Source organism: Amblyomma maculatum, chromosome 1, assembly GCF_055883805.1.
Source record: "Amblyomma maculatum isolate TAMU_Amacu chromosome 1, ASM5588380v1, whole genome shotgun sequence".
Classification (NCBI taxonomy): domain Eukaryota; kingdom Metazoa; phylum Arthropoda; class Arachnida; order Ixodida; family Ixodidae; genus Amblyomma; species Amblyomma maculatum.
This window is the reverse complement of record NC_139344.1, coordinates 73,462,037-73,489,275: the sequence shown is the minus strand read 5'-3', so window position 1 is coordinate 73,489,275 and position 27,239 is coordinate 73,462,037. Positions and strand designations below refer to the sequence as shown.

The window sequence follows — 27,239 nt, the reverse complement described above, 5'->3', positions numbered from 1 at the left end:
CAAACGGCCAAGGGTGATGCGATCGGCTTTGGGGAAGGCACACTTTCCAGTGCGTGGTGCGGAGTTCGATATATCGAACAACCGGTGAAATTGAGTTCGATATATGACGCGGCTTTCCTATACTTTTACATGGGATTTTCAAGGGGATATTTCGTGAGTTCGATATAACCAAAATTCGATATATCCGGGCTCGATATTACCAGGTTCAACTGTATTATCACTGAGGTGCGTTACCGTATAAAAATGTCCAATTATGCCGATGCCCCATAATTTGCAAATATAATTAGCTGACATTACTCTCCCCCAAATTTGATATGTTCAACCTATCAATATAGAAATAGCATAGCTCCACAGTTCAGTTCTTCCTGAATGCAACGGTGTAAGACTTGTTAAAATTGTACCACAAGAACGTAATGAAAAGTTCCATAAGGCTGGTCATGTTGGCAAAAAATATGAAGTTGAGAAAATCGCAGTTGAAGTTTCGACTCTGCAGAAAATTTTGGGAGGAATCTTCAAGTGCAGATTTTATTTCAGTGTTCCAAAAAATGGATGTTTCTCGAAATCGATTTTTTGACCATTTTCAACCATTGTAAGACCTGCGTCTCCCCTTAAAGGCCCACAGAAACGGTCACCAAGAAAGGTAAACAACGCCATAACATTGATTGATATTGAACCACCCATCATTCTCCCGCAAAAATTTTCATACCGCAGCACCAGAGATATCGGCGATTAAAAATGACCCTTCCAAGTTTCCCTCTCAACTCGTACGACGAAGGGAGTCATAAAAAAAAATAAAGAATACAAGCAAGTTCAAAGCTCCGCCCAGAAATACGTCACTTCGACGAACTTCCAGTTGCCGCGCGCTCGCTGGCGTACTCGGGTCAACCCGTCCTCGCTCGCACACTGAGGAGTTTGCCAGTTCGCGGTTACTTGAAACCGTGGTTAGCCCATGTTACACAGCGGACCAAACCATGGTTACACCACTAACCTCGGTTATCGCAAATCGAGCTTGGTGACCTCTGTTTGCGTCGTTAGCCGAGGTTATGGCGGCGTCTGTTGACGGAGGCTACTTGTCAGCACCCGAGTGCTCGAAACGTACGAGCGGGTCTGCTTCAAAAAGTTATTAATTTGCCCACTGTATCACGTTCAAAGATCGATGTATAGAATATGTGGTGTCTACGATTACAGCCGGCAGCGCAGCGACTGCGTACTGAAGCCTTGTCCTGCTTGCAGTATTGTTTGAACGGCTTGTTGTTGTTGAGCAGAACGTCAACAAATGGGCGGCCTTAGCTGTAATGAAAATACACGAGTTTGCAACGCTTGCAGCACGGGATGCCGCAAGAAGGTGGGGGTGGGGTGCGCGAGCGCGTTTAACGACGGCGCCGTGCATGACCGTCCTTAGTCGTCGCTAGGCCTAAATTGTTTCGCTTCGAAGCCGTGGCGGTCGGCGCTTTAGAACTGATCAACGCTGTCGTAAATTGTCTAGTTATGAAACTGCCTTATTGTGAATCCTATCCTGCCGTAGTAAAAGAATCGTAGGATTAACTCTGGTTAAGCATTAATCGCAGAGCTAGTAGGAGCAGATCGGATGAGCCGAAATGCACCAGCGGCAGCTGGCTTGAGCAAAAACTTGCTTGTATCACGGCTATCGCTCTTACCAGCAATTTGCTGCTGGTCAGCGATCCTCACGAGGGCTTCATACTTAATATTCGGCTTAGTATTCCAGACGCCAACAATTTTTAGCACTCCTTATTTCGGACATCGGCGCTAACAATCCGCCGTGGCGTTCGCGTACGGTATGCGGGAGGAGGGGCCACAGCGGCGGTGTTTACGGCGGTCGAGAAGGAGCTGCCATCGTGCAGTGCTTGACCGCCTGAGGAGGCGCCTGAGGAACTTGCGGAGCACGCGAGCAGACGATTTTCGCAGCTACCGGAAGTGTGTCCGTGACTTCATGGCTGCAGTGGCCACAGCGAATGGCAGCTTCTAGCAAGCCTTGCCAGTCAACTCACCCGTGACGTCACGGTTTAAGGAAATAGTTCCATGCGACACCGCCAAGCGACAACCTCTCTGCCCGCGAATTTAAAAAAAACACTGTTTTTAAAAATTAATAATAAATTGCTGGCTTTGTTTCAAGGAATTATACTTTGGGTTAATGCTCAAAAGGATTCGTTCTACACACTGAACACGTTTATCAGTTTCTTCTTGGTGAAAAAAAAATTTTAGAAAGGAAAAATTCGCTCGCGATGGTAACGTGCTTGCGATGGTGTCATTATCTGGGTCACGACCTACTGTATAATGGGCGACCTGCGCGTGCGCCGCCTCCCCAGCGCCGGAGGTTTGTTTTTGCTTGTGCTGCTTTTTTTTAGTTCTCTAAAACGTCACTGTTGAGAGTGGCGCTGTAACTCACCCCCACGACGAGACGCGTCGACCGGCTACGGAGCGCGAAGATTGAACACTAGTGGGCCGTCGATATACGGGCTGGAGCGGTCGCAAAGCTCGATGCCGGCGAGTTTATTTTAAATAGGCACTAAATAACTCAACCGGAGGAAGTTTTGACGTGCCCTGTGCCTGTGGGTGGCGGCGGATGCTTACGCGTTTGCGGCATCATTACGCGCACTATGGTCTACTGTTGCGTGCCGCTCTGCAAGTCGAGCGGGCGAACATCGACAGGAACCTTGCAGAGGTACGAAATCAGTGGCTCAAGAACATCTCGCGGCAAGCCAAACTTAAGCTATGAAGCTGCATCAGCTTTTAAACATGCTTATAAGATCGCCTTACTCGAGCATATTCCGGGCGACGGCGTCCGTTGTAATAGCGAGATCATTTTAGAAGGAAAGGGTTGCGATCATCAGCTAATGCTGTAAAAGTAGAGTTTCCGTTGCATTCAGTGATGTCCGCAAAGTACATTTCTGTTATGGCACTACTTGCTTTTCAGTGTCAGGGAAACAGCCCTGGATTCCAAGCGACAGGAGCACGGTGTGTAGCCTGCATTTTAAGTAGGAGGACCAACAATTTTGCGAACGGAAAAGTGGCATATTTATACGTGCAGCTCAAGCATGACACTTATCGCCAAATAACCGCTGAGAACCCAACACGAGGAAGCCAGGCGGCAACATCAGGATACCAGACAAGATATTTCTAACCCAAGCAGATAAACTAATAGAAACGGAAAAAAAAAATCGAAACAGAAGGCAGGCCAATTCTTAGCAAAATTAGTGTGGACCATTCGTAGCAACAGCTAAGCAAGACATGAGAAGCAAACCAGTCCAGACCCTAAAAAACGAAAAAAAAAAAAAAAAAAAGAAACCCCCGAGCAGGAGGAGGAGGAAAAACTTTATTTAGCCCTATATTATTTGGCGGTTTTTGGACGTCTTCAGAGATGTCTGCTTGTTGTATCCACCCTGAGAAAACAGTTAGCAAAAGCAGAGTAAAAAAGGTGAAGCAAAAGCAGTCAGAAACCTAGAAAAAACTTAACCAACAACAAAAGACGAACGTAGCAAAAGCAAAGTCAAACAAAAGAGGCAAAAGCAGTCAGAAATCTAAACCAACAACAAAACATGATCTTAGCAAAAGCAGAATCAAACAAAAGACGCAAAATCGGTCAAACCTAAAACAACAACAGCAAAAGACGCTCGTAGCAAAGGCAAAGTCAAACGACACCTAACCAAACAACAGAAGCTAGGTCGCTAAAAAATTCAGGGCTTAAAAGTCGGTCGGTATATAACGTGACGTTATGTGGTTAGGTGTGCTGTTAATTAATTTCTTCGTTCGTTTGACTCTGCCTTTGCTACGAGCGTCTTGTTATTGTTTAGGTTTGATTGATTTTGCTCCTTTTGTTTGACTCTGGTTTTGCTTTTTGTTGTTGTGTTTAGGTTTCTGACTGCTTTTGCTTCCCTTTTTGACTATGTTGCTTTTGCTACGATTGTTTATTTTTTTAAGGTTTTCTGACTGCATTGCTTCATTTGTTTGACTGTGCTTGGGCTTCGAGTGTTCTTGTTGGTTTAGGTTTCTGACTGCTTTTGCTTTCTTTTTGTTTGACTTGCTACGATAGATCGTCTTTTTTTTTTTCGTTGTTGTTGGTTTAAGTTTTTGTCTGCATGCTTTTGCGTCTTTTTTGTTTGACTCTGCTTTTGCTACAATCGTCTTCTAATTGTTGGTGGGGGTTTAGGTTTCTGACTGCTTTTGCCTCTTTGTTTGACTCTGCTTTTGTTGTGTTCGTCTTTTGTTGTCGGTTTAGGGTTTTTTAGGCTTCTGACTGCTTTTGCTTCACCTTTTTGACTCTGCTTTTGCTACGATTGTTTTCTCGTTGTTTTTTTTTTTTTTTTTTTCGTTTTTTAGGGTCCGGACTGCTTTGCTTCTCATGTCTTACTCTGCTGTTGCTACGAGTGGTCCACACTGCTTTTGCTAAGAGTCGGCCTGCCTTCCGTTTCGAATTTTTTGCCTTTTCTGTTAGTTTATCTGCTGGGGTTAGAGATATCTTGTTTGGTATCCTGACGTTGCCGCCTGGCTTTCACGTGTTGGGTTTGCAGCGATTATATTAGGCGACGAGTCTCGTGCTTGAGCTGTACGTATATGCCACTTTTCCGTTCAATAAATTATTGGTAGTGTGCGGATGGTGTCCCTTTCTTGTCCAGTGTGTCGCGCCGCCGTTCATTTTCACTACAGTTAATGTTCACAAGCTTATTATGCGCATGACAAGAAACGGAAGGGGGAAACGCCGAGCACGCATATTCGGCAAATATTTAATTGCACTGGACACAGCCTGCCTGCGCAGATATCAAATACGGAGGAACGAACGTGCACGGGAGGGAGACTGGCAGTCTGCTTCAACTGGGCTACTACGCACACCACCTGAAGCAACGCAACCGCGTCCGTCGAAAGGACGACGACGGCTGCTTTGAAGATGTTTCCGCGGCTCTTACTCCCAATATTGCCACTCTCATTTCACTGGCCCACGCCTTTATCTTACCGCAGCTATCGCTCATGAGAAATAATGGTTCCACAAATCCTCCCGCGGAACTCTGCGCCGCTCGCTTGCAGGCACAGCCGGAGCGCGTGAAACGCTGCTCTGGGGGTGAGCTTTGGCGGCATCTACCGGCTGTTTCGGTCCCTACTCAGCGGTCACGTGGTATTTCTTCGGCCGCGCGCTCCCGTAGAGAGTGGCGCGATGCGCAGGTCGCCCATTATACAGTAGGTCGTGATCTGGGTAGTGTGTTGCTTGAGGTCGACACACTTTACTATGACCGATTTTTATCAGAAATTACTTTACTATAAAGAGGGGGAGATGTACAGTCTTCTACAGAGGATGAACTGGGACTTAAGATTTACTTTGCTATATCCGAGTTTACTATAGCGGGATTCTGCTGTACTTTGCATCACGGAGTTTTATATGCACAAATAGGCCCCACCTCAGTAATCATTTTTACGTGCAGTATAAGCTTTTTTGGAGGCATTAGTTTGCTGTGCAAACTGTACTGTGAGAAAAAAATTGCTTATATTACGCGGGTGCATAAGCGCAGAGCTCACGCAATGGGAACAACTTGATGACAGTCACTTAATTGTGAACTTAAAAGCTTGCGTGCATCCTTTTTGTTTGTTTCTTATCATTTTTCTGTTGCTGGTCATGAAATAATGGAGTCTTCTACTCATTAAGATGCTTGTAGTTAATTGAAATAGATGCATAATGCCTGGGAGACTGCAGTAGTGCAAGAAACAGTCAGAAAAATAACATTATATTTGAAGATTTCTTAGTATATTTTAAGATTCCTCAAGCAGAAGCTGTTGTTTCTGGCACGCGAACTCTAAATGCGACTTTTTCCAGCACTCCACTGGTAAGGTTCTTTGACCAGTACTTGGTTGGTTGCTTGTCACCGCTAATTAAGGTGCACCAGTGGCCGTAGATAACATATGTCATGAACCGTTGTTGCGCCAATGAGCTGGCGTATTCGTAAACAACGGGGTTACAGCATCATCGCTGAGGCAAGGCAGCCACCGAGAATCATCTAGCACCTTTCCATTCACAACATGGAGCCCGTACGATGAACCTTTCATGAAAATGCAATTTGCAGATCTCCGACGTTTTCACCAAGGGCTTGTCCGCACTAGGAATCGCTTGTGCACATGAGCCAAAATTCTGAGCCCGGGCTCAGCCCAGAGTAACACTGAAAAGGTCTTGGCCCGGCCGGACCTACTGTAATTGCAGCTAAAGAGACGATGTAGCAAGTAGTAATTTTCAGGACAATGAATTTATATTTAAGACCTTGAAATGCTAGGCTGTCATGTTTAATGACAAATTTTTAGAACATGTAGAGGCATAGTACGTACATGGAATTATCACTCGTATATGCGCATTGATGAAGATTTGAGGGCTCCGTGGCGTTCCTAAATCACAAATCCGGCAACGCTGAAGTTGCTTTCACTGCTCTAATTTGGGGCTGGGATGACTAATATGTTCTTGGCAAGAAGAGCAATTTTTGTGTACACGGCTCCCTTGCTTCTTCAAATGCGTGCTGGGTCAAGCTCTGAGCAAGTGTCAGATTCTTTGGTTAAGTATTCGATGAACTCGTCTCACTTAGTGTGTGGCTTTCAGGATGCCTGTAAGGCGTGGCGCCGCTTCTGCTTAATCTAGGCAGAGCAGTGACGCAGTGTAGATGCTTTATAGGTGTTATGCCCCACTTCTGCCGAGGTTATGTCGAGGCCATGGGCAAGCTACAGCAGACTCGTGAGAGGCGACAGCATGGTGGAAATCTCGAAATGGATAATAAAATGTCCCCATTGATGGCAAGGGTGCATGGGCAGGCAGGTCGACGTCGCGAGAGGACTTGCAGTCAGACGCTTTTGCATTGGAAGGATGCAGGAAAACACTTAATTCTGTGCATTCGACATGCCTAGCACACCGCTGCTATATTCGCGCTTTTGCAGAAGTTTACATATACTCGGGATCGGTGTGCCCGGCCTGAGCCTGTGTACACCTCCACTCACTGTCACGCTCGAAACTTCTCCTCGCCATCTGGCACCGAAAGAACGAAGGCTTTGTTTCCTTTCTTTCTTGACAAAACATACTCTGTTGTGCACACAGGAGCAAAGCAGTGAGTCTGGTGCTTTGAATTTGCAGTTATCTGCAGTCATTACAGCAGTAGTGGCCGATTCACAAGCCAAGTGGGTGAAACAAACACAATTTGCAGTCTAACGAATGAGATGAGAAGCCGCAGAACGACAGCTTTCACCAATGGGGCTACACGCTTTCGTCACCTTCGCTGCTCACGCCGCGAGAGAGCATGCATCTGACTGAACTTGGGCGGCTGGCGCTGTCATGAACCACTGCTGCCTGTGCTGTGCCTGCAGCTAGCCGCGAACCTCCCAACTTCTAGTCACCGTATGCAGGTTTAACGTCCATTATTGGATTTGCCTGTTATTGGCTGAATAGTTTTTCGGGGCATGGAAAAAAAACAAACGCCATCTTTCCTTAACAGGGTTAGAATTGCACTCTTTCTTCAGTGTACTCTATCAGCCTGCATTACGAAGTGTAGAACAATGTAGGCTTTACCTGCTTGTCGTTTCGTCCTTTTGGTAGCATGTGCTGAATGCTGTGCTCTTCTCCCTTCTTTACCAGAGTACGCCGAAAGAAGTAGCTATGTGCTGAGTCATATTGGTGATCAACGGAACCGCATTCGCTACCTGAAGAAGCTTGTTTCTCTTGTTTCCATCTCCAACCTCACACAGGTGGGTTTACCGGGCTACTACTTTGCTATATTCCTGAAAATATCCATTTTTTAATTCTGCTTCTAAGGGCTGCATGGCTAGGCATATGTGTGCTCTAGGTCAGGGGTTCTCAGACTGGTTTCTGCAGGCTGCTTTTATGGGTTCTGCAAGCTCCCTGAAAACTACCCACACCCTCCTGGGTTTTAATGAACCAGGCATAGGGCTTCAGAACCCCTTCTCTAGGCAAATGAAGGCTTTGAGCTACCAACATGTGTGTGGTGTTACCTCGTATTGGAGCTACAGGAGTGCTATGAGAAACCCATCATTTGAGATGGTGCACGTATGTGCTAAGGTTCCCTGTTCCAAGGAGCATGACTGAGAATAAATGCCGTCATTGCGTTCAGTCGAAGGAATATCCAGGACAAACTTGGATTGGCCTGAGTCGATAAGGTACTGCATTGCAATTACAGAGAGAACACACTAAGAAAACCAAAATATGAGATACTGGTGTTGTCATTGATGGTCGATTTCACAAGTAAAACTGTTGTACACAACCACTTACTTCAAAACAGTGGCAACTTGTTAATTTGAGTTACGCCCCATAAACCAGCCAATTTCAGCTAAGATGCCGCACATTCAAATCACAGGAAGGAAAATTTTTAAATCCAACTTTTTCTATAATAGATGTATCTTTTACTGCGGGACAAACGTTACGAATGTGACCATAAAGAGCCAAAGAATCAAATTTTGTTGTGCGCAGCAATTGGAGAGAGTTGTCCTCAGCCTTGATGTCTTGGTGACTTTATACATTGTCGGTACTAATCTTTTGAAGACTGTGGCAAATGTTTTACTGCTCAAAGGATAACTTTGGCTCAGTTTATGTGCTGCTTCTTTGAACAGGAGAACTTTTTGCTATTTGTGCGGTTAAAAAGCTCTGCAGTGGCTGCATGAACAAGAACCAGCAGCTGGTGGCATAGACCACAAACGTTTGCCGCTTTACTCCTGAGCCTGAAACAGTAAAATGGTATCGGCTTGGTGCTGTTAACCAACTTGCGGAGTGAGCTTAGTGCATTTGAGGTTCTGCTACACCATGGATGTTTGCTCTTCAATTTTACCCTCATGGTGCAGGAGAACGTGAGCTGTGTCAACACAGCCCTGGTGCTACTCATCTTTGCCCAGCAGCGGGGCCAGCTGGTGACCTACCTTCATGCACTGCGGGGTCCACCTCCATCAGGAGCCGCCAAGGCAGCCTGCAGTGTGGGCGCTGCTGCTGGCGCCACAGCTGGGGCTGCAGCTGCAGCAGCTGCAGCCACGGCTTCATCGGGCAGCTTGCTGCAGAATCTGCTCGAGCTGCTGCATTTCTGGCAAGAACACTACCTTCACAAGGACAAGGATTGCTCTGCACTTGAAAAGGTCAGCACCCTGTACCCAATTGTGCTCGCACCACCACCAATAGAGCTTCTGAGTAGTTGCAAGGTGACACCTATGAACTGAACAGCCAGAGAGTTGTCTTGCTGGGATTACCATAGATTCTCAAAAGTACAGTTGAATCTCGTTTTAACTAACACTGATGTAGCAAATTATTGGATAAAGCGAAGTAAAAGCAAAGTTACCTGGTCCACGCTTAATTTTTATGGAAGTTTCATCTTCATAACGCGGCGAAAATTTCAAAATTTGGCACTCAGTCGGAACAAATCAGTTTTTCCGTATTCATGCGGCTTTCTGGTTACAAGCTGCACTATTTAATGGCAGTGACAAAATATAGCTTGTAGGCACATGATCGAACCATCACCTCGTCACCGCTCAAAGAGGTGCCGCCTCTCTGCTAACCCGTATGCACTCGCTGCATTCTGTCACTCTGTTGATCCTGTCAACTCCATCGCACAAAGTAGCTACGTAGGAGCACAAGGTGGTTTCGCCCGAGACAAAAGTTAAGGTTTTTAGGGTGGTCGGCAGCCGGCATGGAAAAAGAATGCTGCCATTCATTTCAGTGTTGACTAGTACTCCAATCGGCAATCTTGAACACAAGACACAATCGGAAGCAAGTGAGTCTTGTGACCACAGAAACTGGTGCATCCGAATGTTATGTTTGTGTACATATTCTTTGCTGATGATGACCTGGCTCTGGCACCCCTACTGGCTGACCAAGCAATTGTTGTTAAGGGGGGACACGGCTCTTTGAGACGAAAAAAATCGATTTTTTGAAACTGACATATTCAGAATCTGTAGCTATTATTCCTTTAATTCGCCTGGTTTTATATCTTGTGGTGCAGTATTTGGGCCACAGAATCAATTTATAGCATCACTGTCAGCTGAAATCCGCACAAAAACGTGCGGATTTTCCGAGGCGCGTAGGTCGTTTTCTACACGCGCGATCGCAGCCATCTTGGTCTCGTTGGAAAGAGCGGCTTTTCTTTGCCCATTTCCCGCCACAAGTGCCTCCGCCGGCTTACTGGTCACGTTGAAATCCGAGCATAAAAAAAAGTGTAAATGCCCAGTTCTATTCGTCGAGCTAGCACACGTGATTGAAAAGCGCGCTGTGATTGGCTGTGCAAAGTTCCCGTCGTCTGCTCCTCCGCAGGCGACACGTCTCCCCTTGTTCAGTCATAGGGTTGTGACGAGTGCGGCACGATGTCGGAAGCAACGCCAAAGTTTGCCACGAGTCACACGTTTGGCAAAAAGAAGAAACAATCGGCCTACAACTTCAAGAAGCGCTCAGTTCCTTCGGCCGGTGTCGGGAATAGTCTGCCGCAGACAGTACCGAAGTGGACTTAGGCCTAACCGGATCGCCGACGAGTGAATGCATTCCGGACAGCAGCCGCATTCGGCGCGACACCGAAATATTGCAGCGTACGGAGTTGTTGCAGAGAGAAATGGAAGCCCAAGAAAAGCTACAAGTTCTTTCGTCAACGCCGGCCACCATTGAAAGATGAATTTTTTCACTCGCGCTGACGATTTTGCGGCCGCGCCATCGGACATCGAGACGGGCTTCGTTGTCATCGGTTTGGACTCAATGAACGCGTTTATTTCGTTAGTGAAGTGCAAGGTGTGCGGCGGTAGCGTCACGGTAGGGAAAGGTGAACGTGAATATGGCCTCGCCATAAAGATTATTATCGAGTGCGCGTGCTGCGGTTATGTTGCGTCGGCGTGGAGCTCTTCCCGTGTGAACGGAACAGAGAAGTGCAACCCGTTCGATGTGAACGTTCTTGCTGCGCGCGTGATGCAAGCCACTGGGAATCGACCAACAGCACTCAATGACGTTTTTGCGACCATGAACATTTCGCACCGTGGCCTCCACAACAAAACTCTGCAAAGGTATGTGAAGAAGCTGGCGCCCGCGGCAGCTCTTGCTGCCGAGAAGCAAATGTCTCTGTGCGCGCAATCGGTCCGGGATCTATATGATGAGTTGCAGGTTGCGAATCTCTGAAAAATTGCTGTGTCATACGACGGTTCCTGAATGACGCGCGGCCACTCGTCCCATATTGGCGTCGGCACGGTCATCGAGCTGTTTACAGGACTGGTTCTCGATTATGTGGTCCTAAGTCATTTTTACGCTGGTTGTGAGCGTGCCCCAAGTGAAGATGACCCGGCATACAAGGCTTGGAAGGAGACCCATGCATGCCAGAAAAACACCACCAAGAAGGCTGGTGAAATGGAAGTTGAGGCTGCTCTCACCCTCTTCCAGAGATCACTGCAATGGCACAACCTGAGATACACCACCCTACTCTCAGATGGTGACAGCTGCGCTTTTCTTGCACTGCAGGATGCCCGGGTGTATGGGTACATTTCAGTTGAGAAAGACTGTATCAACCATGTACAGAAACGGATGGGCACGAGCTTGCGAAACCTCATCACAAAACATAAGGGCCCTGGTTTGGAGAGCCTTGGTGGTAAAGGCAAACTGACCGCAGACCTAATGGCAAAGTTGACAAGCTACTATGGCTGGGCCCTGAAGACTCACAAGGTTGATGTGCAAGGAATGAAGAGGGCAGTGATGGCCACTTATCGCCACATAACATCAAATGATTTGGTGTCTGACCACAGCTATTGCCCACCAGGTCCGACCGAGCTCATGGTGCCGGCAAAATGCAGCAAGAGCTAAGGGTGAGACAGCCCCTAAAGGCCGCTACAACCTGCCTCAGCACATATATGAGGCCTTGTTGCCCGTTTATGAGTGCCTGTCTGATGAAAGGCTTCTTGAGCGGTGACAACGGGCCAGCATTCAAAACACCTCTCCACTCCCTGATATGGTCACTGGCACGAAAAGAACAGCATGCCTCACTGTTCATGGTGCAAGCTGCTGTGGCTGAGGCTGTTATGAGATTTAATGCTGGTTGCCTAAACTCCTCTGCAGCAATATTGAAAGAGCTGCACCTCAACCCTGGGACACAAAGCATGAAGCGCATGGCAGAGAAAGACCACCGCCGAGCAGTGGCATCTGCAAACAAGTGCAAGACCACTGCGAACATGCAGCACGCTTTCAAAAAAGGCCATTTGGGGGGCCATAGTCAGTCTGACTACATCCCTGGTGCTTTCTAGTCACTTACATTGCAAAATATTGCAATACTTTCTCGGCATTTTTGATTAAAAGAGAGCCATCTCTTTTTTTCTCGTTTTCTCAAAACACCGATTATTCATCTATCTATCATTTGAGCTAATTGGCCAATTGGAAAAATAGTTACATATTTGAAATGGGCGCAAGAAACTGAATCAGATTTATCAAGTTTGGTCGAAAATTAAGAAAAATAGCTTTAAGAGCCATGTCCCCCCTGAAGTCTGTGCGTGGGGCCAGCATCCTTTTTTGAGTGATCATTTTCCCTTTCCAACACTGAATGAAGGGCGAGATTTGGCATGCTCAAACCAAGCTTTGAATTTAAAAATTGTGCGTTTCTGCACATCAATAGGGTCGTTTGAATTTCGTTTACGAGGGCTCCCAAACTGGTCGACCAAGAAATTGTCATTCAGCTGTTTCCTGCAAACTGTGCTAGTTCTAATGGTGAGAGTATACTGGGAAATGAAAAGCGAGCCCTAAAGAGCGCAGTGTGTTGGTCTAGTACTTTTATAGTTTTATACAGTGATTTCAATAATTAGCCTGTAATTTTATTACAGAGAAGTGTCTATGTTAGGGCAAAATGGTGGCTTAGTTTTCCTGTACAATAATGTTATTTATTTATTTATTTATTTATTTATTTATTTATTTATTTATTTATCTCAAAGGTCCCTTGCCAGGACATTACATGAGGGGTGGGCGAACATGGCAAAGGTGATTTATGAGGGAAGGCTTGAAAGATGGGCTTCGATTGAAGACTTGAAGCGTGGCAGGTCACTGATTGTTGCAATATGGTCAGGCAGGTGATTCCAATCATTGGCAGTGCGAACGAAAAGTGAGTTTTGGTATGTGACAGTGCGTGTACGCGGGAGATGCACAGAGTTGGGGTGGGTATTGTGGGAATAGCAGTAGGGTGATCTGATTACATCGTTGATAGGAGACAATGAGTGATACATCCTATGAAAAACAATGGGACGGGCAGATCAGATGAGATGACAGGGGGGTAAGGCTAAGCTGTGCTTTTATGCTGCAATACTGCTGCTGTAAGAATAATCTGATAAAATAAATCTAGCGGCGTGGTTCTGAATGAATTTGAGGATTGTTATTAGATTACATGTGATTAGGGTCGAAAATAGCGCTAGCATATTCTAGTTTCAGACAAATTAGGGTCTTGTAAGCAAGTAATTTAATAAAAGAAGGTGCAAGGGCCAGATTGCGACGTAAATAGCTTAGCAACTGGTTAGCCGAGTTAGTGATGCTGTTAGCATGACATGCCCATTTTAAATCATTAGAGATATTGACACCTAAGTATTTGCAGGAGTCAGAAAGGGCAACAGGGTTGTTTTTAATGTAATAAGTAGGAGCGGCATAGTTACGACGGCGGTGGAATGATAGCTGGAAAGTCTTACTTACATTAAGTGTCATGAGCCAATGGTCACGCCATGCTAGCACTTTGTTAATATCTTCTTGTAGGCCTGAGGTATCTGCGTGATTATTTATTGGTCGGTATATGACAGTCATCAGCGAATAGGCGAATTTCGGACGAGATGTTATAAGCTAGGTCATTGATATACATTAGAAAGAGAAGAGGCCCAATGACAGATCCTTGGGGTACTCCAGAGAGGACGGGAGACATCGGAGAATGAAACTTTGCGTACACAAATTGTTGTCGATTAGCCAGGAACCCTCTGATCCATTCCACCACGGGCGGATAGACTTTAAGATTAGAAAGTTTTCGTATTAGGCGCTTATGGGGAACCTTATCAAATGCCTTTTCAAAATCCAGTAACAAGGTGTCAACAGGGATGTTCTAGTCAATGGAATAATGCAGGTCATGAACGAAAAGAGCAAGCTGAGTGTCACATGAGTGTCCTTTGAGAAAACCATGTTGATTAATGGGGGACATGGCTCTTAAAGCTATTTTTCTTAATTTTCGACCAAACTTGATAAAACTAGGTAGTCTGATTAAGTTCCTCGCGCTGATTTCAAATATGTAACTATTTTTACAATTTGCCAAATAGTTCAAATGATAGACGAAATTAATTGTTCACAATTTGCAGAAACAATGAAAAAGTAGCCACACTAAAAAAAATTCATATTGATACTTTGCTAGGTACTAGAAAGCATAATGTATACAATGTTAGGAGCACTTTTTTGATAAAACAAATATTAGCGATGTTATAGCATTTCAAAGTCCACCATTAAAATGTGGGTGATCTATTGTCTGATCTAGAGCAAAATTTAAAAATTTTTAAAACGTAAATTGCAAAATCTGCACCTAACATTGTGTGCTTTGCACTTTTAGCTACATGCCACAACAAAAAATATGGTTCTACCTCCATTGGAGGCAGAGATATCGCTTCTGCAAATAAGCAAGAAGTCAAGAATCGGTGTTTTGAGAAAACGAGAAAAAAGAGATGGCTCTCTTTTAATCAAATATGCCGAGAAAGTATTGCAATATTTTGCAATGTAAGTGACTAGAAAGCACCAGGGATGTAGTCAGACTATGGCCACCCAAATGGCATTTTTTGAAAGCGTGCTGCATGTCCGCAGTGGTCTTGCACTTGTTTGCAGATGCCACTGCTCGGCGGTGGTCTTTCTCTGCCATGCGCTTCATGCTTGGTGTCCCAGGGTTGAGGTGCAGCTCTTTCAATATTGCTGCAGAGGAGTTTTGGCAACCAGCATTAAATCTCACAACAGTGTCGTTTGTCGATTCCTGGTGGCTTGCATCGCGTGCGCAGCGAGGACGTTCACACGGGGCAAGCTCCACACTGACGCAACATCGCCGCAGCACGCGCACTCGATAATAATCTTTATGGTGAGGCCATATTGACGTTCACTTTTCCCTACCGTGACGCTGCTGCCGCACACCTAGCACTTCACTAACGACATAAACGCGTTCATTGAGTCCAAACAGACGACAACGAAGCCCGTCTCGATGTCCAATGGCTCGGCCGCAACATCGTCAGTGCGAGTGAAAAAATCCATTTTTCGCTTGGTGGCCTGTGTTGAAGAAAGAACTTGTAGCTTTTCTTGGGCTTCTATTTCTCTCTGCAACAACTCCGTACGCTGCAATATTTCGGTGTCGCGCCAAATGTGGCTGATGTCCGGAATGCATTCACTCGTCGGCGATCTGGTTAGGCCTAAGTCCACTTCGGTACTGTCCGCGGCTTCGGCGTCACTTGCTGTTGGCAGCGGACTATTCTCGACGCCGGCCAAAGGAACTGAGCGCTTCTTGAAGTTGTAGGCCGATCGTTTCTTCTTTTTGCCAAACTTGTGACTCGTTGCAAACTTAGGCGTTGCTTCCAACATCGTGCCGCACTCGTCACAACCCTACGACTGAACAAGGAGAGATGCGTCGCCTGCGGAGGAGCAGACGACGGAAACTTTGCGCGGCCAGTCACAGCGCGCTTTTCAATCATGTATGCTAGCTCGATGAATAGAGTAAAAGCTTGTAAGGGGGGAGGCTACCTTTGAATACCAACTTTGTTGTTTCTTGAGATAATTGAATGAAATTTTCAGGGTAGACTCATGGCACAGCCACTTGAATAACTGCAAAGTTTCATGGAGCTGCGCACATTGGTACTCAGCTTAGAGAAGTATATCAGAATGGTTCACATGGGTTCCTTGGTCCATGCCTGGTGAACTTGCAAAATGTGTTGGCACTATGAAATTCATTATGAAGGTTCCTGAATAGGTACCACAGGGCAAGACAAAGCCCTTTAATTTCCCTGCCGAAAAACTTTAGCAGTGCATTGAGGTTAGTGCCACTAATTGGACGCATTAGCCTAATTTTGATTGTTTATTATAAATTCCAGACCCAACAATTTGAAAAAATGAGCTTGTCTTGCCCTCGGAAATTTATTCAGGCACACAATAAAAAAAAAAACAGGTGGGAATCCGATTAGCGGTTCCACAAATACTGCTGAAATAAGCAACCATACCATGAAAAAAATTCATTCTGAGAAAATGGCCCTTGAAGTTTAAAACGGCATTTTCAAGTCTAAAGTTTGTTTTTCACTGCAGCACGTTGTGCCTCCACCTCCCCGATTCCCTCGGAAAGTGCATTTTCATGCGAACAACGGACGACGCTGACGACGCGTTATCGCTTGCGATGACAGACGCAATACGGGAGGTCGAGATCGCCAAGGTTGATATGGTCGGTACAGCAGGCACGCTTCAAACGCCGGCTCCTTACGTTGACGCGAAAGATACGCAGTTGGAAGTGGCGGCGCAGTCTGTCTAGTAGTGGCGTAGCAGAAGCAGCACTAATAGAAGCGTCTCTGCGCCCGTTGACAACGCTTTTCGCTAACTTCGCGATTCGGACGGCATTCACAGAACGACGACGTATGCAGTGTTTTGAACTTCTTAGCGCGCATCGTGGCCGACCGTGCAATAATCCACAAAGTGCACATAACCATTCAAAACACGCCACCAGAATTCGTAACGAGCGATGATCACGGCGATCTCAAAATGGTGAAACGTGAAGCGATTCAGCGAGCGCACAAAGAACGCCAGCTCAGTAGGCAGCCGGAGCAGACGACATGCCGGGGAGGGGCCACCGTGTCAGCGCGCGCAGCAGCCAATAGCAGTCGAGCGATCCCCCGCGTTCTCACGGAGCGCGCGCTTTGTCCAATCCAAATCCGCTTTGTCCAGCCCGAATTCGAGACGCGGGAAGCTCAACAATCCCTGTGAGGCCCCCAATCACAAGCGAGCCATGCTTCTGCTACGCCGCGGACGCCGCCGGCGAAGGCAATAAGGAAAAGGGCAAGCATTCACAAACAAAACAAGACCAAGATGGTGGCGCTCGGTTTAGCGGCAGAGAAATGGCGCGCGCGCGAAGTTTGGTTACTTTTGTCGTTCGCTCGCGACTCTGGGGCTGCCGCGCCCAGTTGTATATTTAATTTAAAGCAGTTCCACGATGAATTAGGCGTTTATAATTATAGGAAAGGTAGTTTATAACATATACAGCCGAGATGTGTACTTTTTGAAAAGCCGACTTTTTCGCGATTTTTCGACTTTCAAAGCCCGCATCCCCCCTTAATTCGGACTTCTAGGGACCGTAAGATATGTCCGAATTAACCGAATGTCCGAATTATCGAGAGAACAAAAAAAAAAACATGCACGATTTTATCTCAACGTACCTTTATGCTTGTCTGCTTTCCCGCAGAAACCCGTGTGGATACTATTTTCCTCAGTCCTTCCAGGTGCTCAGCAGTGCGCATGCCATCTGCAGTGCCCCAACAAAATTCCTCTAACACAACGAGGGCCTCTGCTGCTTCCTTCACAGTGCGAGGGGGCCGAGGCTGTTCCTCTCGTAGCCCCTCTTCCTCCTCCGAATTTTTGCCGTGCAGTATGTCCCGGACAATTTCTTCCTCACAGAGCCGGCTGTAGCAACGCCGTCTTCAATGCTGATGTAATCGGCGAGTGTCACCGCATCCGGCAGCACACCTCCGAAATCCGGGAAGTTATCTGCATTGTCGTCTGGCGACACTTCTGCCACTGTGTCATTGCAGGGCTCAGGCAAAACGAAGGCACTGTGTCGAAAACAGTTAGCGATGACGTGCGCAGGCGTGTTCTTCCAAATGTAGACAAGAATGTTGACCGCGCTCAGAAGATCCACGTCGTACTGCTTACCGACTTCATTGCACAATAGCATGCATTCCAGCACGCGCCTGCGGTATGTAGTCTTCACATACTGAATTATACCGTGGTCGATCGGTTGGAGGGCCGATGTAGCATTGGGCGGCAAAAAAATCTTCAATGTTGTTCAGTCCGGTGGCACTGTTATGTGCACTACAGTTGTCAAGGACAATTAACACCTTGCGGTTCTTCGCGGAAAACTGTCGGTCTAACTTTTGTATCCAGCCGCGAAAAATTTCCGATGTCATCCAGGCCTTTTTATTAACCCGGTACTCCACTGGAAGAGCAGGCACGTTCTTAAAGCACCGTGGCTTTTGTGCCTTTCCAATGATGACTAGTGGCAAGCGCTCTGTCCCTGTCATGTTTGCGGCTAAAAGAACGGTGACTCGTTCTTTACTCCTTTTTCCTCCGATGCAGGGATCTCCTTTCATTGTCACAGTCTTGTGAGGCAATGCCTTAAAGAAGTGCTGTTTCATCAGCATTAAAAATGTTATTTGGATCATATGCTGTGATACGTTCCAGCAGCTGAGCGTTCTTCCAGTTGTTGGCAACATCTTCGTTGACGGCTCCTCTTTTGCCGCACAGTCTTGAAAACGAGACCATGTCTGTCTCTAAAGCGCGCACACCACCCTTTTGACGCTTTGAATTCATCGATATGCATCATCAGTGCAAACCTCTCGACCTGCGCCATGATGAGGGGTCCACTCAATGGGAGGTTTGCATCACGTGAGTTGACCACCCACCGAAGCAAGGCTTCTTCCAACTCCGGATGAGCTGCTGTTCACAGACGCTTTCTTGACGCTTGGAACTTCTCGCTTTCGAACGCCTGAAGAATCTGTTCTTCATTTTTTACATATGTGCCTAAAGTACTCCTTTTAACGTCATATTTTTTCATTGCTTCTTGTCGGGAGAACCCGTTCTTGAGGGCCCGCAAAATTCCCACTTTGGTAGCCAAGTCCTTGGTCTTGTAGCTCTTCGGCCGTTTCGCCGGTGTTGCCATCGGGGGCGAGTGTGGTGATACCAGCGCACAACAGAGAAGCAATGAGCCGCACTAAAGCAAGCAGCCTTCAATACAACAGCGTAGCGCACCGACAGCAGCAAAACGACAAAATGGCACCGCCAGCAACATCGACTCGTGAAAAAACAAGAAAAAGCGCTCATCCAGCCACAACTCGCGCCAGGTTGATTAATTGATGTCCATGCTGCGATGCTGCTTTTGGGTATCGCTATTGCGCCGCGTTCGTCTTATTTTCGTTTTCGAGCCTCGGTAGCTGCTCGAAGTTGTCTGAATTATCCGTTGTGCGGTCAAATCCGTCCGAATTAACGAGAGTTTCGTCCCATAGACTCCTATACATAATTCTGGGGACCAGGCGCGAAGGTCGAATTATCCAATTTTCCAAATTAACGGGAGTCGAATTAACAAGCTTTTACTGTAGAACCGCGCGTTTGGACTTTATTTTATGCTCGGATTTCAACGTCACCAGTAAGCTGGCGGAGGCACTTGTGGCAGGAAATGGGAAAATAAGCCGCTCTTTCCAACGGGACCAAGATGGCTGCGATCACGCGTGTAGAAAACAACCTACGCGCCTCGGAAAAAAACGTTTTTTCGCGGATTTCAGCTGACAGTGATGCTATAAATTGATTCTGTGGCCCAAATACTGCATCACGAGATATAAAACTTGCATTGCAAATTGCGAGCGCTGCGACAGAGAACAACGAGAGAGTAATGACAAGGACAGGCGCTACTATCAACTGAAAGTTTATTCGAAGAACACAGATTAAATACTCGCAGAAGACAACCAAAGGCACATGCGCTTCACAGATTTTTCCTAGGTATTCAGGTATAAAATCTCAGTCTTGGATGCTTACAGATGGTGAGCTCGCGCACGTGTCACTGTTCTTATGGATGTGATATGACTCTGACAGTTCTCTAGTCATTTGATCTTTGTGTCTGAACTTAATCTTGGTTTTGTTAAAAAGCGGTAGGCATTTTTTTCTACTGGGCACATTTGACCCACTAGGTTTATTCAAATGACAGTCTCTATAATGAAGGGCCAAATTGGATGTAGGGATTGGAAAATGCCTACCGCTTTTTAACAAAACCAAGATTAAGTTCAGACACAAAGATCAAATGACTAGAGAACTGTCAGAGTCATATCACATCTATAAGAACAGTGACACGTGCGTGAGCTCACCATCTGTAAGCATCCAAGATTGTGAGATTTTATATCTGGATACCTAGGAAAAATCTGTGAAGCGCATGTGCCTTTGGTTGTCTTCTGTGAGTATTTAATCTGTGTTCTTCGAATAAACTTTCAGTTGATAGTAGCGCCTGTCCTTACCATTACTCTCTCGTTGTTGTTCTCCGTCGCAGCGCTCGTAATTTGCAATCATGTACCAATTAGCTCAACTTTTCGTATTACTGCGAGATATAAAACATGGCGAAATAAAGGAATAATAGCCACAGATTCTGAAAATGTCACTTTCAAAAAATTTTTTTCGCGATTGTTTTCGTCTCAAAGAGCCGTGTCCCCCCTTAATATGGAGGAAACTAACAAATGACATAAATAACATGTTCCATGATTTTGTAGCAGACTCAAGTGATGGAAATGTGTCGATAATTATTTGGAGATGATCTGCGGCCTTTCATACAGGAATTATATTACCAATCCGCCAGTCCTCTGGAACATAACCGGTGGTTAGTGATTGCTAAAACAGGAGACACAAGACAGGAGAGACAAACTGCAAATGTGTTTAGTGTTCTTTAATACCTTAGTATTGATGCCATCAACCCCAACAGAAGATGTATTTTTTAACGAGTCAATAATTTTAGTGATACCGCTAGGATTGAAGATTATTTCCGCCCTTTGAGGATAATTGTAAGAAGGTGCATCAGGAGGATTTTTATGAGGTTCATGGGTGAATATGGAGCGAAATGCGTTGTTTAATACATTAGCTACTTCAGAGTCTGGAATAGGTGAGCCATCGAGGTCATAAAGGGAAATGGTATTAGACTCGTTGGGACAAATACATTTCCAAAAGCTTTTGGGGTAGAAGAGTACTGAATCGTAGTTCTTAGCAGCAGAGTAATATTTGTCCCATGCGAGTTGTGAGTTATTGATTCTAGCACGGCGAAAGAGACGTTTTTTCTTATTATTTAGACGCTTTAGATTAGTGCTAAACCAGGGGGACTGCACTCGTTTGGTTACTGTAATAGTTGGAATTTATAGCCTAATTAGTCCTTGCATCTTTGATCTAAAAAGGAGCCAGTTAGATTCGGTTGAGCGAGACTGATAAATGGAAGCGAAGCTCTCATAAAAGTTGGATAATTCGTTAGTTATGCCGGAGTAATCACCATGATCGTAAAGTGTAAGTTTCTTTGTGACTTTTTTTTACTTTCGAGCAGATTACAGGTGAATGAAGTGAGGATTACTGTGTGATCACTTAGGCCTTGCAGGTATGTAACTGCGGCAAAGCTTTCAGGGTGAGACGTATGGGGGTTCATTCTCGCAAGAATGTGCCACGGGGGGGCTAGATGCTACAGTCACCTTCTAGCCCCGACGTGCCAGCCCTAGCAGACAAGCTGTGGCCCCTAACCCGTGGTGCGAGAAATCGCCACTGCGGCGGGTTCAGGCCAGAGGGGACAAACACAGAGTTACGTACTCGAACAGAGTTTATTGTGCTCGAGTACACGGCAAAGGAATAGCAATCAAGAACAACCACCGTGTAGCGAGCAAACGCCGCGTACGGGGGTGAAATAACCACCTAATGGGGAAGCGTGCCAGGGAGGTGAGAGGAAGAGTCTTCTCACCTGACATGGCTTCTCGCTCACATCCCGTTGCGGTAAGTGCCTACGGTCAATGGGCGATTCTCGGTGACGGCGGTGGTCTCCTCGGCGGAAATCACGAACCGCGCGTGTGCGCGCCCAACCGCCGAAGAACCCCGGGTAAGTTGCTACAGTCGCGCTCCTCGACACGGAACGGGAGAGGAGGTTTCCCGGTTACGCCGGCAGGAAAGAGGGAAGCCCGCGGCAGCGTCGCTGCAGGCCCGGGAGGCGGTGGGGGGTGGCCAGCATGCCCTCTCCTCCGCCAACCTCTCTGCCAGCGCGCGTAATTAACACGCGTGTTAATTACGCGCGGGCGTTATAATGGAGGAAGGGGATTGTGAATCCCCACATCCCCCCCCTCCTTAAAACCGCCATGCGGCTAAAAGTAGTTGCGTTCACCGAGGGATATACCGAGGGGGCCGGCTAAACGCCGTTTAACTTTTAAACCAAGATAAAACCGTTTAAACCCAAAGAAAAGTGCCAATATACAAAAAGTTGCAGACAGCTCACAGCCACGGGTGTCGGAGGGGGAGGCAAGGCCGACGACCACAGGAGACGACCTTGGAGCTGGGGGCACACGTGTGGCGGCCGCAGGTCCCGCTTCTTCACCGTCACTCGCCCAGGCTTGGAAGTGTCGATGGCTGCAGGCCCGCTACTGCATTCATCGTTGGTCAGCCAGGGCAGCCTGCCGGAGAACGGTTAGAAACTGTCTTCGCGTTGTGTAGCGTGCTGCAGGCCCCCCTCAGTGGGTCGTCCGCTCGCTCCCGGCCGGCCTCTTTTCCCTCCGTTGTTGACGCCGCCGATGGCGAGGGCAGCGGGGCGCCAACCTGCTCCCGCTGGTGAGGTCACGGCCGCGAGCACCGAACAGCGCCGAGGCGGTCCCTTTGCTGCAGCTTTTGTCGGGCTAGACACATGGGCCCGTTCCCCGAACTCCGGCTGGCTCGCTCCGTAGCCGACCGGAAACCGTTTGTCTTGGCCTGGTTGACGGTGACAGCATGCCCTGGGTGCAGGAACGCGGCTACTCCTTGGAACGCTTGCCCCTCTGTGCCGTAACGGTCGTCGTGGCCTCCGCCGGCTCCCCTCCTTGCTGGCTGCAATGCTGTCTTTTCCCTAGTTACATTTTATTTATTTTTTTTCAAATCTACCCCCACTCGATCTTTTCCAAGAGAAAGCGCGTGCTTGCTCTGGAAGTAAAATGCGCTGAATATTAACAGAGCGTTCCATCAATATTCAGCACAAGAAAATACTCCCTGCGCGTTGGTCAGAGTTACGTCTGCCGTGGGCGCAAGTCATAACGAGGCGCGATGCTCGAATTCCCAAGCCTTGCCTCTCGCTGCAGCTGCCTGCTGGTGGGGGAGTGCGTCCTCTTCGGGCCACGCAGCGGGGCTCGGATTGCGGTGCGCTTTGTGTAAAGTCTAGCTCCGCCATCTTTGCTTGCAGCTCTGTCGCGCGTCGGCGTGTGCCCAACGCAGCAACCGTGGCGTTGTTGGGAGCTTATAGAGCAAGTTTACCGGTTCGACGTCACCACCATGCACATCACTGTCCAGCGAAATGACACAACTTGAAGAAAAGTCTTAGGGCCGCTCGCATGCTCAGCGATGCACATGTGCGATATAACTCGTCTCAGCGTGGCGTGACCAACCGCGAAGGACTCACGTGTATCCTTCGCGTGGGGAAAGGATTGCGCAAGGTGCTATAGGAGTACAGACTGCAGGGATCCAACGTGCTCACAGCAATACAAGCTGTGTAGCGCCCGCACAGACGTCACTACCAGCGGGCCCTTATGTGCGCCGCGGCCACGCCGCTCGGCTCCCAGAGCCCGTCGAACACTGGTCGACAAAATAAAATGAAAAAAAAAACAGGATCCTACCGCTTTCCTAAAGCTCCCTTAAGGCTGACTAGGCTCCCCACTGCACTGATGCAATTAAAATGGTCACCACTCAGAGAATCGGGTAGGCCGCCCCTTCTCTGAGGCTGCGAGCTATCGCGACGAACTGGCTGACGGGCGCGGCAGAAAGGATAGTAATAACATTTCTCATGCCATCAACGTGCGCGTGCAAAAATGCATACGCTACAACGTTTTCCGTTCTTCCTAGAGCATGGTAAGTCAAAACACTACGAGAGAATGCCCATCACACCAGCCTGCGCGTCACCCTGCTGCGGAGCGGTGGAGTCGTGTGACATCCTGCTCTCGCAGAAAATTACAAGATCACAGTGGCTAGCGTCAGCTCCTGATCTCTCGCAATAACAGTTAAGGTGGTTTTGCTTGCTTGCGGTTATGCAATCACCACTGCAGTATTAGAAGAGACTGAAAGGTCAGTCCTGCTCACTGCCATGGCTAGTCTGTGTCGGCGTCGTACACACACAGACACTCGATTTGTCACACCTCTGGCCCCACGTTGGGCGCCATAATATGGGGGTTCATTCTCGCAAGAATGCGCCACGGGGGGGCTAGATGCTACAGTCGCCTTCTAGCCCCGACGTGCCAGCCCTAGCAGACAGAGCTGTGACCCCCAACCCGTGGTGCGAGAAATCGCCACTGCGGCGGGTTCGGGCCAGAGGGGACAAACACCGAGTTACGTACTCGAACAGAGTTTATTGTGCTCGAGTACACGGCAAAGGAATAGCAATCAAGCACAACCACCGTGTAGCGAGCGAACACCACGTACGGGGTTGAAATAACAGCCACCTAATGGGGAAGCGCGTCAGGGAGGTGAGAGGAAGAGTCTTCTCTCCTGACACGGCTTCTCGCTCACATCCCGTTGCGGTAAGTGCCTACGGTCAATGGGCGATTCTCGGTGACGGCGGTGGTCTCCTCAGCGGAAATCACGAACCGCGCGTGTGCGCGCCCAACCGCCGAAGAACCCCGAGCGAGTTGCTACAGTCGCGCTCCTCGACGCGGAACGGGAGAGGAGGTTTCCCGGTTACGCCGGCAGGAAAGAGGGAAGCCCGCGGCAGCATCGCCGCAGACCCGGGAGGCGGCGGGGGGTGGCCAGCATGCCCTCTCCTCCAACCTCTCTGCCAGCGCGCGTAATCACGCGTGTCAATTACGCACGGGCATTATAATGGAGGAAGGGGATTGTGAATCCCCACAGACGTTAAGATAAGATCAAGGATGTTAGAAGAGTGATCAGTGGTGCACGTTGGCTGACTAACAAGTTGTGTTAATCCAAAGGTGAGGCGCGTGTTGGCAAATTGGGAAGCAGTTATTTTTCGATAACGTGGAAGCAATGTCAGTCCAGTCGATGGAGGGAAATTGAAACCACCAAAATGTAGGACTGGATTATTTGGATATGTCTTCGCAAGGGTGTTTAAAGCATCATGAAAGTTAGATACAAAGGATGCGTCAGCATTCGGTGGGCGATAACAGACTCCAATGAGGGTGTGCGGTTGCGATTTGTTACAGGATAACCAAATCATTTCTAATGGGGATGATAAGTTCACTAGTGTACAGTGTAGAAGACGATTCGTGGCAATTAATACACCGCCTTCGCGTGAGTAATCCTTCCTGTCTTTACGAAAAATGTCGAACTTTGTTAACTCTGGAAGAATCTTGGAATCGACGAAGGTTGAATTGAGCCATGTTTCAGTTAAGAGGATGATATTGCATGAACTCAAAGAAACAAGACTACAGTCTTTTTTTTGGAATAACGCTGTGTATAATAATATAAAGAAAAGATAGAGAAATACTTATCAATGAAGTAATTTTTGCAGGAGGCAGTAATGATTGCTAGGATGTGCGTTCAACGACTGTGCCAGAATGGGCATCATATACATAGTTTTCTTGCCAGAGACCAGTTCGTCAAAGTGGAGTTTGAAGAAGGGTTCTCTGGCGGGCTAGTTGGTGCTTGTCGTTCATGATTAAACTGCACGTACGTGTGGGCTCTGTGTGTGTACGTGTTTTCTGTCTCTGTCCGTGTTTTTTTAGCGCAGTTTAATCATGAATGGAGTTCGAACTTTAGACCGTGAGCCTTTCCAAATTCAATTAAATGCTTGCGAACTGCTCGAACATCAGGCGAAGAGTCCTCATCAATAGCATAGCCAGTGTCTTTAAGCTTCCTGGCCTCAGATAGTATCTGGTCTTTGTCTTTAAAGTAGGTGAATCTGGCTATAATTGGACCCGTCTTGTTTACCGCAAAGGTACCCAGCCTATGTTCACGGTCAATATCTCGCGGCTGTATGTCTGTTCCATTTCAGCCAGAGAAGCACATACCTGTTCAATCTTGTCTAGCCTTGTTTTTAAGTCAACGAAATTTTTTTCATGGTTGGCCAGAGTGGACTGAATAGATTTCAATTGGCCAAGAATCTCCGACTGTCCGCTTTGCAGCTGTTTCAGAGCGTAACCAGTTCATCGCACTCGATAGGAGGACCAGGATTACTTTCAATGTCACCGGCCAATACAGTCGAACCTGGATATATCGAATTTTGGTTGTAAAAGTATAGGAAAGCCGCGTCATATATCGAACTCAATTTCACTGGTCGTTCGATACATCGAACTCCGCACCACGCACTGGAAAGTGTGCCTTCCCCAAAGACGATCGCATCACCTTCGGCCGTTTGCCGCGTGACGTTTTCAAGCCACGCGCGGAAGGAATGAGAGGGGACAGTTCGGCTAGGGCAGCGCCGCGTCCATTCCCCAAAGGCGCACATCTGCGGTTATCGTTTCCCGCGCGCCAGCACGTGACATTTGCAAGCCATGTGCGTGAATGAACCAGAGAGAACCGGTGGGAACGAGAGGGGAAAAGCGCGACAGAGCGAAGCGCAAGGGTGTGCCCATTCATTTGCCGAGCTATCTCTCTCTCTCCTCTTTCCCGGCCTTTGTTCGCAGTAGCACGCGTTAAGCATGCGCCAATCCAGCTCAGCCCGTTTTCAGACAGAACGTCGGACACTTTCTCCAGCGTGTGTTGCGAACCCTCTGCACGCGGCGGCGCGGCTGATGTGGCTATGGCGCCTGCGGAAGTTAAGAAGCGGCAGTTCTATCTTTTTTTTTTTTGCGAGAGTCGTTTGCTTTTATCGTTTTGCTGGTTGTGCTGTACGCACAGCGTAGCGCTTACTATAACGTTACGAAGTGTTTTTTTTTTTTTTTTTTGCGGGAGCCGTTTATTCTTGCATGTATGAATCAACGAAACCACGTGGTCAGCTGCGATCATGACACCGGCTTTTAGCGTTTTTCGCTTCAAACAGCATTTGCAGCCACTTTATCACGCTTCCCAATGAATTTGTGACAGTAGACTACGCCCGCCCCAAGCGCGGCGTGATAAATCGAACCAGGCTTGTGCAATCAAGCCATCACGGGCACTCTGCCAAGTTCGCTCCCCGCCACCGGAGCTATAAAAAGATAAACACTCAGCGACGTTATCGCTGTTATCGCTGCGCAGCATCTTGGCGCAGCATCTTGGCACGCTGCCAAGAAATGAGCTGCGGATGCGACGATCGAAACGGAGTGCGACATGCAAGCAAGCGATTTCTGCTGCGGCGACACAGAAACCTTGTTGTGAGCTGCCGCGGTGGCTCGTACAG

The 27,239-nt window shown here is 47.6% G+C and overlaps 1 protein-coding gene across 1 annotated transcript in view; it reads left to right on the top strand.

Moving 5' to 3' along the window:
- The window catches only part of LOC146202797 (short transient receptor potential channel 4-associated protein-like), a 177,216-nt gene that overhangs the window by 135,345 nt on the left and 14,632 nt on the right, over positions 1-27,239 (top strand). Inside the window, exons 21-22 of the mRNA XM_084588342.1 lie at positions 7,613-7,722; positions 8,830-9,114. Coding sequence (XP_084444468.1) covers positions 7,613-7,722; positions 8,830-9,114 — 395 coding nt within the window. The remainder of the gene's footprint in view (positions 1-7,612; positions 7,723-8,829; positions 9,115-27,239) is intronic.